This window comes from Pantherophis guttatus, chromosome 2, assembly GCF_059756535.1.
Source record: "Pantherophis guttatus breed Tessera chromosome 2, ASM5975653v1, whole genome shotgun sequence".
In the NCBI taxonomy this organism is placed as follows: domain Eukaryota; kingdom Metazoa; phylum Chordata; class Lepidosauria; order Squamata; family Colubridae; genus Pantherophis; species Pantherophis guttatus.
The window spans coordinates 32,588,330-32,600,623 of NC_142064.1; the positions used below are offsets into that span (position 1 = coordinate 32,588,330).

General features: G+C 34.0%; 1 protein-coding gene across 10 annotated transcripts in view; it reads left to right on the forward strand.

The window, feature by feature from the left end:
* The window catches only part of MAST4 (microtubule associated serine/threonine kinase family member 4), a 199,890-nt gene that overhangs the window by 107,214 nt on the left and 80,382 nt on the right, over window positions 1–12,294 (forward strand). The window contains exon 1 of one of the 10 annotated variants that reach the window (XM_034441023.2): window positions 2,612–3,034. The exons of 8 other annotated variants lie outside the window; for them this stretch is intronic. In XM_034441023.2, the coding sequence (XP_034296914.2) occupies window positions 2,949–3,034 (86 nt within the window). In that variant the 5' untranslated portion in view covers window positions 2,612–2,948. Of the gene's footprint in view, window positions 1–2,611; window positions 3,035–12,294 lie in introns of those variants that run through there. One more of the 10 variants, XM_034441021.3, reaches the window with a different exon arrangement.

Here is a 12,294-nt window from a genome sequence, read left to right on the forward strand (position 1 = left end):
AATTAAAAATTAGTTTTGTGATGGGTAAATTATAGATAGTAATTGAATATTGTTTGGCTCTCCCAGAACATGTTACTTTTGTTGGCAGTGTTACAGTTTTTCAAAAAGCTGGCAGCTAATAGTGGCAGTTTGGTGGCATTTAGGATACGTGATTCTTCTGGTACCAGCTTTTTTTCTCATTACTTATTGCTTCTTCTTTCCCCATTGTTTGGATTTTAAATCTAAATCAAATGTTGTGCTGCTGACAATCTTTAACACAATCTTTATCTACTATTGTAGAAATAGTAGTAACAGTATATATTCATTTTCACATTAGAAATAGATCCTTTCACAAAACATTCGTTTGGTGAATTCTACCTAATGTATTTTACTTCCAGTTATAGAAATCATAAGACAAAATTTCAGAATAATATTTGAAGCAACCTTGAATGTAAACAGCTACAAATGCTTTCTAAATTAATGCAAAAATTGCTGTAAGTAGTTGTTGAACAGCAACACTTTTCTGCAAGGGATTATTATTTGTATTGGATTTAAAATATTTCAGGACATGTCAAGAAAAATCTGATGACAACTGCAAAGCAGGTAGCCCTTGACTTGCAATGGGGCCTGCATGTTATAGTTTTAAGTCATGATAGTTGGTAAGCACATCATCGTGTAACCAACCCGATTTTTAGGACATTTTTTGTCGCAATGATCATTTAGTAAATCCAAGGTCATTAAGCAAACCCATTGTTTATCATAAATTGTTTGTTGTAAATTGCGGTCATATGACCATAGGCCCCTGTAAACAGCCATAAATATGAGCCAATTGCTGAATGCCTGAAATGTGGTCACATAAACCATGTCACCGCCCCCCCGCCCCCCCGCCCCCCCCCGGTCATTGGACTTTTGGAACTGGGTTGTTGTAAGTTGCTTTGGGGGTCCTTTGTAACTTCAAACAGTTGCTAAGCAACTGGTTGCATGTTGAGGACTACCTGTAATTAACATTAGATAAATCATAAAGTGAATGTAGTGTTTTGAAAACAAAACAAAGTGAATCAAGAACTAATGATTCATTTATTTGTCTTGCTGTATATAGGTGCCCAGCCACAACCTCGGGCAGCTCACAAAACAGCAAAAACATTAAAACCACCCAACAACTAGAATAACACAGTAAAAGCTGTTGGCATGCCAGCATAGCTTTTTCTCAATGTCAACACTGTACCTCGCTGAGTTAGCAGAGATTTGGTTTCAGAGGAGGAAAATGGATTTGGAACATAACTGGTATGCATGCACGTTGCATTTGTAACATTTTCTTAAGTACACATTTTCCTTTTCCAGAAAATATAATTTGCTTCTTTAAGGAACTGCTGACAGGTGTGATCTGCACAAATAATCTACATCATCTTTTCCCTCCTTAAATTTAGATTTATGCACATGTCTATTGAGTGTACTGAATTCAAAAATGGTAAGACACACACACATATATTAGTCTCTCTCTCTCTCTCTCTCTCTCTCTCTCTCTCTCTCTCTCTCTCACACACACACACACACACACACACACACACACACACACACACTGGAATATTGTATTTTTATCATGTGATTAAGCATGAAGGTGCTTCAAAGTGAAAGAAACTCTGGGGTGTGTACTTTTAGTCATTAAATAGTTTCTCCTACCCCGCCCAAAATTTTGGATTGTTTGTGAGAATATAGCAGAGTTAATGTGTCTGAGAGAGATTATACTCATCTTGGAGTGGGTGGTTAAGTCCAGGTTGTGGAACGTTTGGCAGGAAAATACTGAGGCGGTTTCCTTCTTATATTCTGCTTACTCCATCTGTACTGTAAAATGTTTTCGTTTTTCCAATTTCACTTTCAGTCTTGGCAGTCAGAATATGATCAGATATATTAAATTAAAATTTACAAGTACAAGAATATGAACATAACTATCCCTGTTGTACTTTTCCTTTAAAAGAAACTTATTATTTTTTGGTATTCAAATAGTGCTGCACTAAGCGCCCTTCCTAAATTGTCTGTAATTTGATAAGTAGTTTCATTAAAATAATATTTTTGAGTGAGTAAATAATGAAAAATGTTTTGCTTTGAATATAAGTGATTATCACAGGATGAATATACTTCAATAAACCATATTTCATTTGTAGAAAAATATTAATATTTATAACTTCCTCTGATTTGAATGAAATGATTTATTCACACTTCTTTATATACCTCTTACTAAATTCCTCTCTTTCAATAAATAACTCCTAGAATTCTTTAGCAATATTTGCAACAGGCAATTTAAAGAAGTGAGACCTTTTTTCCTTCCATAGTAAACCACAGTTTTAATTTTCAATCTTTTATTAATCAGAAATACAAGTTCAATGATGATAGATTGAAGTCCTGAAAAAAATCCCTGAGAGATAAGCTCATTTCCAAAAATTGTTTAGGGGAGCAATTGTATGGTCTTTAGCTTTTCTGATATTAAAGAATGCTAAAAAAAGTAAGAGTGTCCTTCATGCATTGGGCTTTTTAAAAGTAGAATTATATATTAAACATATAATAACCATAAAATTATAAAAAGAAACAAAAAATATAGTTCCCCCTCTTGCTGGCTCAGAATGGTATCTTCCAAACAGATGACAAAGTACCTTGGCTGAATCACACGTACAGGAACAGAGTTTCAGCAGAACTGGAATCTAAAAACTATTGTAATGCTTAGAAACACAGAAAGTGTGGAGAGAAAAGGAAAGACTTTTTTGTATTTGCGAGAAGAGGATTTTTAAAAATTACTATTGTTATTATTATTATTATTACTTTAGACATCTAAAGTACCCAGCTGTTTGATCTACATTAATATTCTGAGTTATTGTTTACATTTTCAGTGGTGTGAGAGAGGCAATCGAACTGGGATTATTATTATTTTTTTTCTATTCTCCACTTTTTAAAATAATTGGAAAGAGTATCTGGATATGTCTGATCCAGCGATTTGGAGTGTCCTCTCAAACTTTACATTGCCTCATTTGAGAAGTGGAAACAGGCTCCGTCGAACACAAAGGTAAAACAGAGTCTAGAAAACTCTTGTACTGACTTGTCTATTACCTATGTTGTAAAGGTTTATTTTTTAAAAAAAAAATACTGTGCACAATTCTTTACTGAATACTGTTGTCAAATAGGTTGAAAAGCAAGTAAATATTACTTTAGTAACTTCCTGATTTTTGTTTCACATTTCATGCTGCTTTTAATACTTGGTAGACTGTAAATAATTTGCGGACTTTTGACTTTAAATATAGGTAATGGGATGAAACTTTTGAATTCAGTAAATACTATAAATTTCATTGTTTCAAGTAGTATAACTTTTGTTATGGAAGTTGAGGCATAAATTCAAGTTTGATCACATTCTTATCTGTAGAAATAAAAGCTAATGAGCTGCTGCTTTATTAATATTATTATTATTATTATTATTATTATTATTTTCTTAGACGTTAATGTGGGCAGACAGTTAAAAATAGTTACAGAATATATACTTATTTATAAGCATGATTAGAACTACCTAAATCTATCTTAGGGTAGACTGGCACTGTTGCTTATTTAGGTATGTGATAATAGGATCTGCTGAATAATAGTGAGACTATTAAGAACATAATAATTATTTCAATCTTATTTTCTAATTTGTATGCATTTGTATGTAGAGTAATGTATCTATCAAATTACTTTTCTTATGTCAATTGGAAGCAATATAGTAGTAGATGTATCAAAGTAATAACAACGCAGAAAGAAATACATAACTTTGAAGTAATAGTGAAATAAGAATTGTTTCAAGAACAAAATAATATTCTGAAATGAGCATGTATTTTCTCATTTTAGTGCTTGATTTAAGTAACATGTTTTTATACATATTTTTCTATACAGTTTGCATCCACTTATCCTTGAACAAACACTGAAAAGCTTTAGATGAATGAGGAAGAACTACTGCTATACTATATTGTAATTTATTACTGCTCACTAAAGTCTCTGTCAACTGAGATAGATGTTCTAAATTTATTTTCAGTTGTTCCTTGTTTCAGACCTCCCACTTTTGGGGGACAAATTGAGTTGAAAACATGAGAAAATTATCATATTTACTAGGTAAATTGAGATCTCTTTACCAAGACCAATTAAGAGAGCCCTATAGTAGTAGATATGGAGGTGATCCCCTTGGGGTTATTTTTCAGTTCAATGTTCTCTAGAAATATGGTTATATAATTAATGGTCTAACTTTTGATTCATATATATATATATATATATATATATATATATATATAGAGAGAGAGAGAGAGAGAGAGAGAGAGAGAGAGAGAGAGAGAGAGAGAGAGTGTCACTGAAGCACTTGCAAGTGTCCTTCCCCACCCCTGTCTTATTGTATGCCCACCTTCACATTCTTATACTGATACAAGACCGTTTGAGTGATATATTCAGCAATCCAGAATTAAATGCTAAATAGCAGGTATATGTCTACAACATAGAAGATATGGTCAGAGCATGTTTCCAGTCTTCAAAATGCAAGGGTCCTTACATATAAATGCTTGGCTTTCAATCCATTTTTCATGAGCCACAGCTGTGATTAAAAATTAATAAAAATGAAAAATTATTTGAAAAATTATTTTAACTTAACAGCTCTAAAGCAAACAACAAAAGTTTAGTAGTTATGTAAATTATGGTGGAAGAAAAATACAATCATGACAAGTTAAGTAGAGTATAATCAAACCGGGCGGCAATTCCAGAACCTGTCGCTTCACTGTAAAATTGGAAGATACTGAAGATAAGTTGAATTTAAAAATTGGAGTGGATTTTAGTAACTACTTGTAGAATGTTGTGAAGTTCACCAAAGGAGCTGTGGCCAAGTGCTAAATTGAGAACTAAATTGCATACAGGTTTAATCTTTGGTTTCTGGTATGGGGAGAAGCTATAGACATAAAAGGCCAGTTGAGATTGAAATAGACCAGTGGTCTGACTCAGTATGACTGAGTTTCCTAACCTATACCAGTACTTTTAGTGATTAACTACTATCAGTGAGACATTAATTAAAATAAGAACAAATGGTAATGTTCTGAACATTCTGCTGGCATCAAATGCTTTTCTTTTTCTAATGTTTGGAAATATTAATTTTATTCTTCTTGGGTTGGTCTCATCAACTTTATTCCTTTTTTTTTTATTATTTTAAAGTTAGGACTTAGTAGAAATGATTTATATTTAAAAATACCCTGTAAACAAATAAAAGACCTGGCAGTTGGCTTAGGACCCCAGTGGGAGAATAGAACACTGGAGATGGTTGATTGACTAATAGCAATTTCCATTTTTCCCTGAACATTCTGTACCTTTCCTCCCTATCTATTATTTTTAGTTATAATTTACATTTTTATTATGATTTTATTGGGATTTTATACACTTACGTGTGTGTATAGATATAGATATATAGATATGTGTTTTCTATTTTGATGTTGTAAGTTGTGCAGAGTTGCCTTGCAGCAACATGAGTGGCAAACAAATTTAATAAATAAAATAAAAACATAAAACTCTTTATTATAGTTATAAACCAGCATAAACCCCATATGTTTTGGCTAATAAAAACTTAAATAAAAGTGTCAATATTAAAACAAATCTTTATAAGGATGCCTAACCTTAACATGAGAACTTTTATCCCATTTGCTTTCTGCCTTTCCAAAATTACAGACTTTCTCTTTATATATAGATATCAGGGATTCTGAGGAGCAGCCAAGGATTTCTGGAAATTGAAGTCCACATATCGCAAGTCCACTCACATTAGGAATGGCTGCTATATACCAATGGTATATTTGGTTGTGTTTCCTAGTTAATGATGGGATTGTATTTATGAGACATAGATTAGAAAAGAGTCCTTCCTTCCTTCCTTCCTTCCTTCCTTCCTTCCTTCCTTCCTTCCTTCCTTCCTTCCTTCCTTCCTTCCTTCCTACCTACCTACCTACCTACCTACCTACCTACCTACCTACCTACCTACCTAATAAAATTATAGAATGAAGTCTAGATATGATCAAGTGGATCTGATTGCAATACAGGTAGTCCTCAACTTACAACCATTTATTTAGTGACTATTTAAAAAAGCGACTTATGACTTCTTTTCACACTTATGACCATTGCAGTATCCCCATGGTCAAATGATCAAAATTTTGACACTTGGCAACTGGCATATATTTATGATGTTTGCAGGATCCTGGAGTCATGTGATTACCTTTTGTGACCTTCTAGCAAGCAATGGGAAAGCCAGATTCACTTAGCAACCACATTACTAATGTAACAACTGCAGTGATTCACTTAACAACTGTAGCAAGAAAGGTAATAAAATTGGGCAAAACTCACTTAACAACTGTCTTGCTTAGCACTGGAACCTTTGGGCTCAATTGTGGTTGTAAGTCAAAGACTACTTGTACATATAAAGAACATATGAATTTTTGCCTGTGTTTGAGGCCTGATCAAATATCACTTTATAACAATACATAGCATGTTGAAAGCTTTCTGTAGGGCTTCCTTTTAATTAATCTGCACGAGTTAGCAATCAATTAGGCAAATAGTACTGACCAGAAGTATTTTGTGGTTTATTTTTTTCATGATAACAGGTAACATCAAGTCTTCGATTTTAGTATCTCCTTTAATATCAAAAACCAGTTTTATTTCTCATAGTCTGGGAAAATAGACTACCATCGCTGAATATACCAAAATTTCATTTTGCAATTGAATGCTTTAGATATAGCCATTTTGAGTATGCACCAGACCAAATGACAAAAGTTTTTGTGTTAAGGGCACTTCCTTGAAGAAACACTTAGTGGTTTCTGTATGTATGCCCTCTACATGTATACTGAAAGCTTTTTTTTTTTATGCTAGACAAACATTTCACTATTTGCTCAGAATGGGACTAACTGTACTGCTTTAAAATACAAAGTTAGAACTGTTAAATGGTAACTATGCAAGCTATTAATAACTTGTTTTAATGTCATATCAGACCTTGAAGAGTGCTACCAGCAAGCAATGTTTTTTCCCTTTTTGTGTTCTCCAGTGCAGTAGTACTTGCCTTAGTGAATGGGATATGGCTGCCCATTTTCTATGTTAGTAGTTTGTGCTTTTATCTCTTTTGGACACCTCTATGCTCACATCTTCTGCTAAACTACGAGCCTTAAAATTTACTGAAGTAAGAACAGTTTGTCCTTTGACGTTACAAGCAAAAAGGAATTCTTGCCTTTGGATCTAAGTTCTAGATATGATTACAGTGCTTGACATCAGAAGAAACAGCATCGTATTCAGTCTATACATAGCCTGTGGTTTTGATGGAATAGGCCCTTTTGACCATTAATTTCAGCATTAAAGGAAGTGTGCGCATTGATTCTCACAGCTATAGGTAGGGTGAGTCTTCACTGTGTCTGTGTTCATTCAGCGTTGAAAGCTTAAGTTAAACATTAATTCTCCTCTGGATTACCATGTCCATTTCTTGCCTACAGCTGAGCCAAAATATAATTCTTGAGCTGCTTTGTTTCCTAGATGAGTTGCAACATAGGATTATTATGCATTTCAGGATGTTCTCCAGTTGGCCTATGTCTTGACTTGAATAGTAACAATAAAGAAAGAACCCTGACCTCTTTGTTCATTTTGGATTTGGAGGATTTCAAAGAATAACACTTAACAGGAGAACATTTCGTATTGTAAATAAAATTGAAGGCGGTGTTGAGATTTGGAATGAAACTTGGCTCCTGGAACATCAGCCACAGAAAATTGGTGACTCTGCTAAGATGAAGGAATTTTCCCTCTAACATTTTTTTTTAAATAAAATGTTAATGAAAGAATAATTGGTCCATGGGGAACTCATATTTTCATAACAAAATAAATCAATGTGTACCATATTCATATATAAGAATCTCAAAACGATAAGTCGGGATCTTCATGAATAGTCAGATTGTTATTTATGAAGAAAGATTCATAGACCACCATTAGACGGTTTGATTGTAAAGGGGAATATATGCCAAAATATTGATGCAGAAGCCAGGCGTGTAAGTGGACACAAAGGAGATAAAGAAAAAGGAAGAACTAGTCCATCTTAATTGGACCTAAGATTGTTCCTTTTAGTCTACAGAAGAATGATTTTGTTGGTTTTATTTTTGTGAACTGCTTTTTACCTCAACAAAATATGAAAAGGCAGTTTTCTCATTTACCTTTCCTGTTTCTGGGCAGATTCTTAGGACTGGAAAATGTCATACAGGTAATTATTGACATATGGCCACAGCTGTGACTGGAATTTCCATTATAAGTCACCACAGTCAAAAAAGGGAGTCATCACCTGTTTGGACTCAATTTTATAATCATTTTCATCACATTTAAGTGATCACACAATTGCTAAGCAAATCTGGCTTCTTAAGCAAATCTGATTTTGTTTGTTGGAAGCCGACTAGGAAGATTGCAAATCATCATGTGACCATAAGACATTGCAGCCATCATAAATGTCAAACACTGATATAGTAATCATGTGATCGTGGGGTGGTCCAATGGTTATACTGTGAGGACGGGCTGTAAGGCACCTTTTCCAAGGCTGTTGTAACTTTGAATTGTTATTAAATAAACAGTTGTAAATTGAGGATTTCCTGTATTTGCAAATATTTTGAAATAGTTTCAAGCTTTATAGAAACTGATTTTGCATGTCAATTTAATCTTCATGTTTTAAACATAGTTTGGGTCATTTGAACATAGCCACATACTTTTTGCACATGTGAGTGATTCTCCTTTGTTTGGAATTTTTTTCCTTTAACAGCAGAGTTAGAGAAAAAGATTGAAAGAAAAGAAAAGTTGGCTGTTTATTCTAATCGTATAGTCTGTTATCAGAATAAATTTTGATTTACTGTAGGCATACAAGGGATCTTTAGTCCTTTCCTCCAATATATCAGCTGCTTGTGCTCTGTAAGCTTGGGGACCTTCCCAAATGGCATTCATGATATCGAAGCAAATGCCACTGGGAAGAGAAGTTGACAGCTTTCCCATCTGCTTGGGCCTCTCATGGAAAAGTTGCTTTATGCACAAGTGTAGTACTTTATGTATATTTTTATTTATTAAATATTTCTAGCCGACCATGTCAGCAAATCTTTCATGGTTGATTAACTTAGTAAAAACAGTAAAGGCAATCAAGAATAGTAAAGTACTAAAAGTGGTTGTATAACAGATGGCCCTTTAACAGCTTCCAGAGCGTCTTAGATCAGAATGTGCGGACGAGTGATCAGAATCTATCCTTAAATTTCTCATAAGAAAGCCCATAAAGACCAGGTAAATATACCCCTTGGTAACCCCAAATTTCCTTGCATTATATAAGAATTCACTAGAGTCTTTCATTTTTTAAATCTTCCTGGGAGGAGTTTGGGTTGTGTGGGAGGAAAGTTTTAAGGCCACAATATAATACTTTCAAAGATTTCATTTTAAATTTTATTTCATTTTAATTCCTTTCACTGAAAGGAATTCAGTGCATTCAGACTAAAGCAATCCATATACCATGTCTCAATTTTGATTGCCAATATCTATGAAACATATTTTTTCTGGGTGCATTCCTATTCTCCACCTTCTTGGCTTGTTGTTTACAATACAAAGCTTGTATTCAGCTATATAATATTTTCATTTTGTACATGTTTTGCTTGTTTTCTTATGGCAGGTGGTAACAATTTGATTATTACATTGTGTTTTATTTTGTTTTACTTCATTTTCCAAACTTCCAAATTATTATCATCATCAGTCAAAATCAACCTACTATAGCAGGGGTCTGCAGCCTTAAACACTCAAAGGGCCATTTGGACCCGTATCCCACAGAAAAGAAAACACCAGGAGCCACAAAACCCTTCCTGTGCCTGACTATTTCTTGAGCAGCCACAAAACTAGCATATGTAGTTGGATTAAACGTTCTGTTTTCTTCTGAAACTTTTCTTTTCTTGGATTTATCCATGGTTGGCCTACCAGGGGTTGAAAAGCTCAATAAATCGCGTGCCGGCGGGTGTCGCACATTGGTGATTGTGACACGTATTTTGAGTCACAGGGAGCCACAGCAGAGGAGTGAAAGAGCCACATGCGGCTCCAGAGCCACAGGTTGCTGACCCTGTACTATAGGATGAAGATCTCTTCACTGAAGATAATGGAGAATAAAGTACCATACTGGTCTGGCAGATAGATTGGTAGATAGGTTGTTAGATAGATGTATTTGTATTTCCCTGTTTAGGGATGAAAGAGACTGCCTCAAAGTCACCCAGCTGGATTTCATGCTTAAGGCAGGAGTAGAACTCAAAGTCTCCTGGTTTTTAGCGTGGTGCCTTAACCACCAGACCAAATGGGCTCTCAATTCAGGAACTAGCAACTTTTTGGGGGGCAAGATGAGCCTGAATTTTTTTTGTTCTCTTTTTTTTGTTGTTGCTTTTGTGGGGTTTGTGGAGTTAATGCTGAAAAATAGAAGCGCTAACTATTGTGGTTTGATAAAACAGAACACAGTGGAAGACCACACTCTATTAAAAACACATTAACAACAGTCTAAATTTCACCTCGATTGGAAGACGTTTAACAGCTGAAATTTATTCAAAAAGCCCTTTATTTACAACATGGTCCGTGATAATGACAATAAATTAGAGGCAGGTGCTGGTAAGTCCTGTAGATATCTGACCTCAAATCATTTAGGAAGTCTGTCAGGAAATAAAACTGGAAAGTGATTAAACTGTTTCAAGCTGATATAAGGTAATGTGTAAAACAGTCTCAGGCAAAAGTCTTTTTTGAATAACCTGCATTCTTCAAGTCTTTTTTAAAGACATCAATTCCCATGCATCGTGCATTACAGTAATAATATAAATGAAGACTTATTAAAGTTTGGATCATGGATTCCAAACCTTCCTTCAAAACGAAAGGATATAGTTAGCACACAAGTGAAGCAAATCCTGTTAATAGGATTACTGCCATCATTTTCCCTTGATCTTTCTGAACAACATAGCATATACCTACCTGTAACTGTACTGTTTCTTTTTTGGAAGTATTGTTATCACATCAAAAATAGTTAGATTAGGTCGTCTATTAATTAATAGGGCATCTCTTGAGTGAAGTATGCCTCATTTTGTTATCCCTCTGATTAACTAAAATGGGGTTAAAAAATTAGAGAACAAGTAAGTGTATCTGTTTAGATTATGAAAAATAATCTGAACATATCTGTTCATAACTTCCTAAAAATTCACTCACTAACCTTGATTGTTGGTTTGAAGTTAAAGATAAAAACATTGTTGAAAAATATCCCACTTCCTATTCCTATATTATGAATTTATAGCTAACCAGCTACATCTGGAGATTATCCTTACTTAAAATGATACAGGAGAATTCTGGAATTTGGTGATCCAGCACAAGAATAAATTTGCTTCAGTTATGAAATAACATTTCAGTTATTTCAAAATGGTATTTTTTAATGCAATATACATTTTTGAAGTTATGATTTACTTCATTTGATTCATATGCATAGATTATAGTTATCTTAGGGGACATGTGTTTTAGACTCTTCTAGCAATTATTTTGACTAAAGTAAATTGTATCACATATAAATACAGTATAGGTTAAATTTTTCCATGTGCCAAAAGGTATATTCAAAGGTGAGATGGAATATTTTTTATGCCACTGGGAGTTTTCATAAACTTATTCTGAATGAAACAGAAGGAAAAGCAGTTAAACAAGTTTTGCCACTGTCTGGTTTTCTTTTTATTTAGATGGAGTCTGTGAAATAATATGACTAATGCTTTGCCACCCAAAGATTACTAATAAACAGGTCATGCCTTACTTTACCTAGGAAGCAAGAAGAGACACGTTAGAAAGCCAGGATCAGGTGTTTTTTTTAAGCTTCATTCTCACTTTAGGTATGATGACTCTTCTCTTTCACTTCCTTATACTAAAAGGAACATAAGGTGATGTAATGCTTTTCTTAAATCTGTATTTTCAGATCTGAGCAGAGACTTGTTTCTATTTACATGGTCCTCTATTTCCTTGTTAAAAATCAGCAGAGGACTTAAGGGACTTAGCCAATTAAATGAGTTATCTGCAGCAGACTAGAAAACAGGAAGTGATTTGAATATACCTGTTGCTAATATTTTTTCCCTGACAAACATTCCTGCATGACAAGCAGAAATACACATGGGAAGCTTCTCCTGTAGTTGAACAGTTTCATTATTCATCATGGCGGGTATTAAAAAGATATATTTACAAATTCAAACTTTTAGGCTGTGGAATTTGTTAGTTTTTTTAAAAAAATCCAGAACCTTTTTT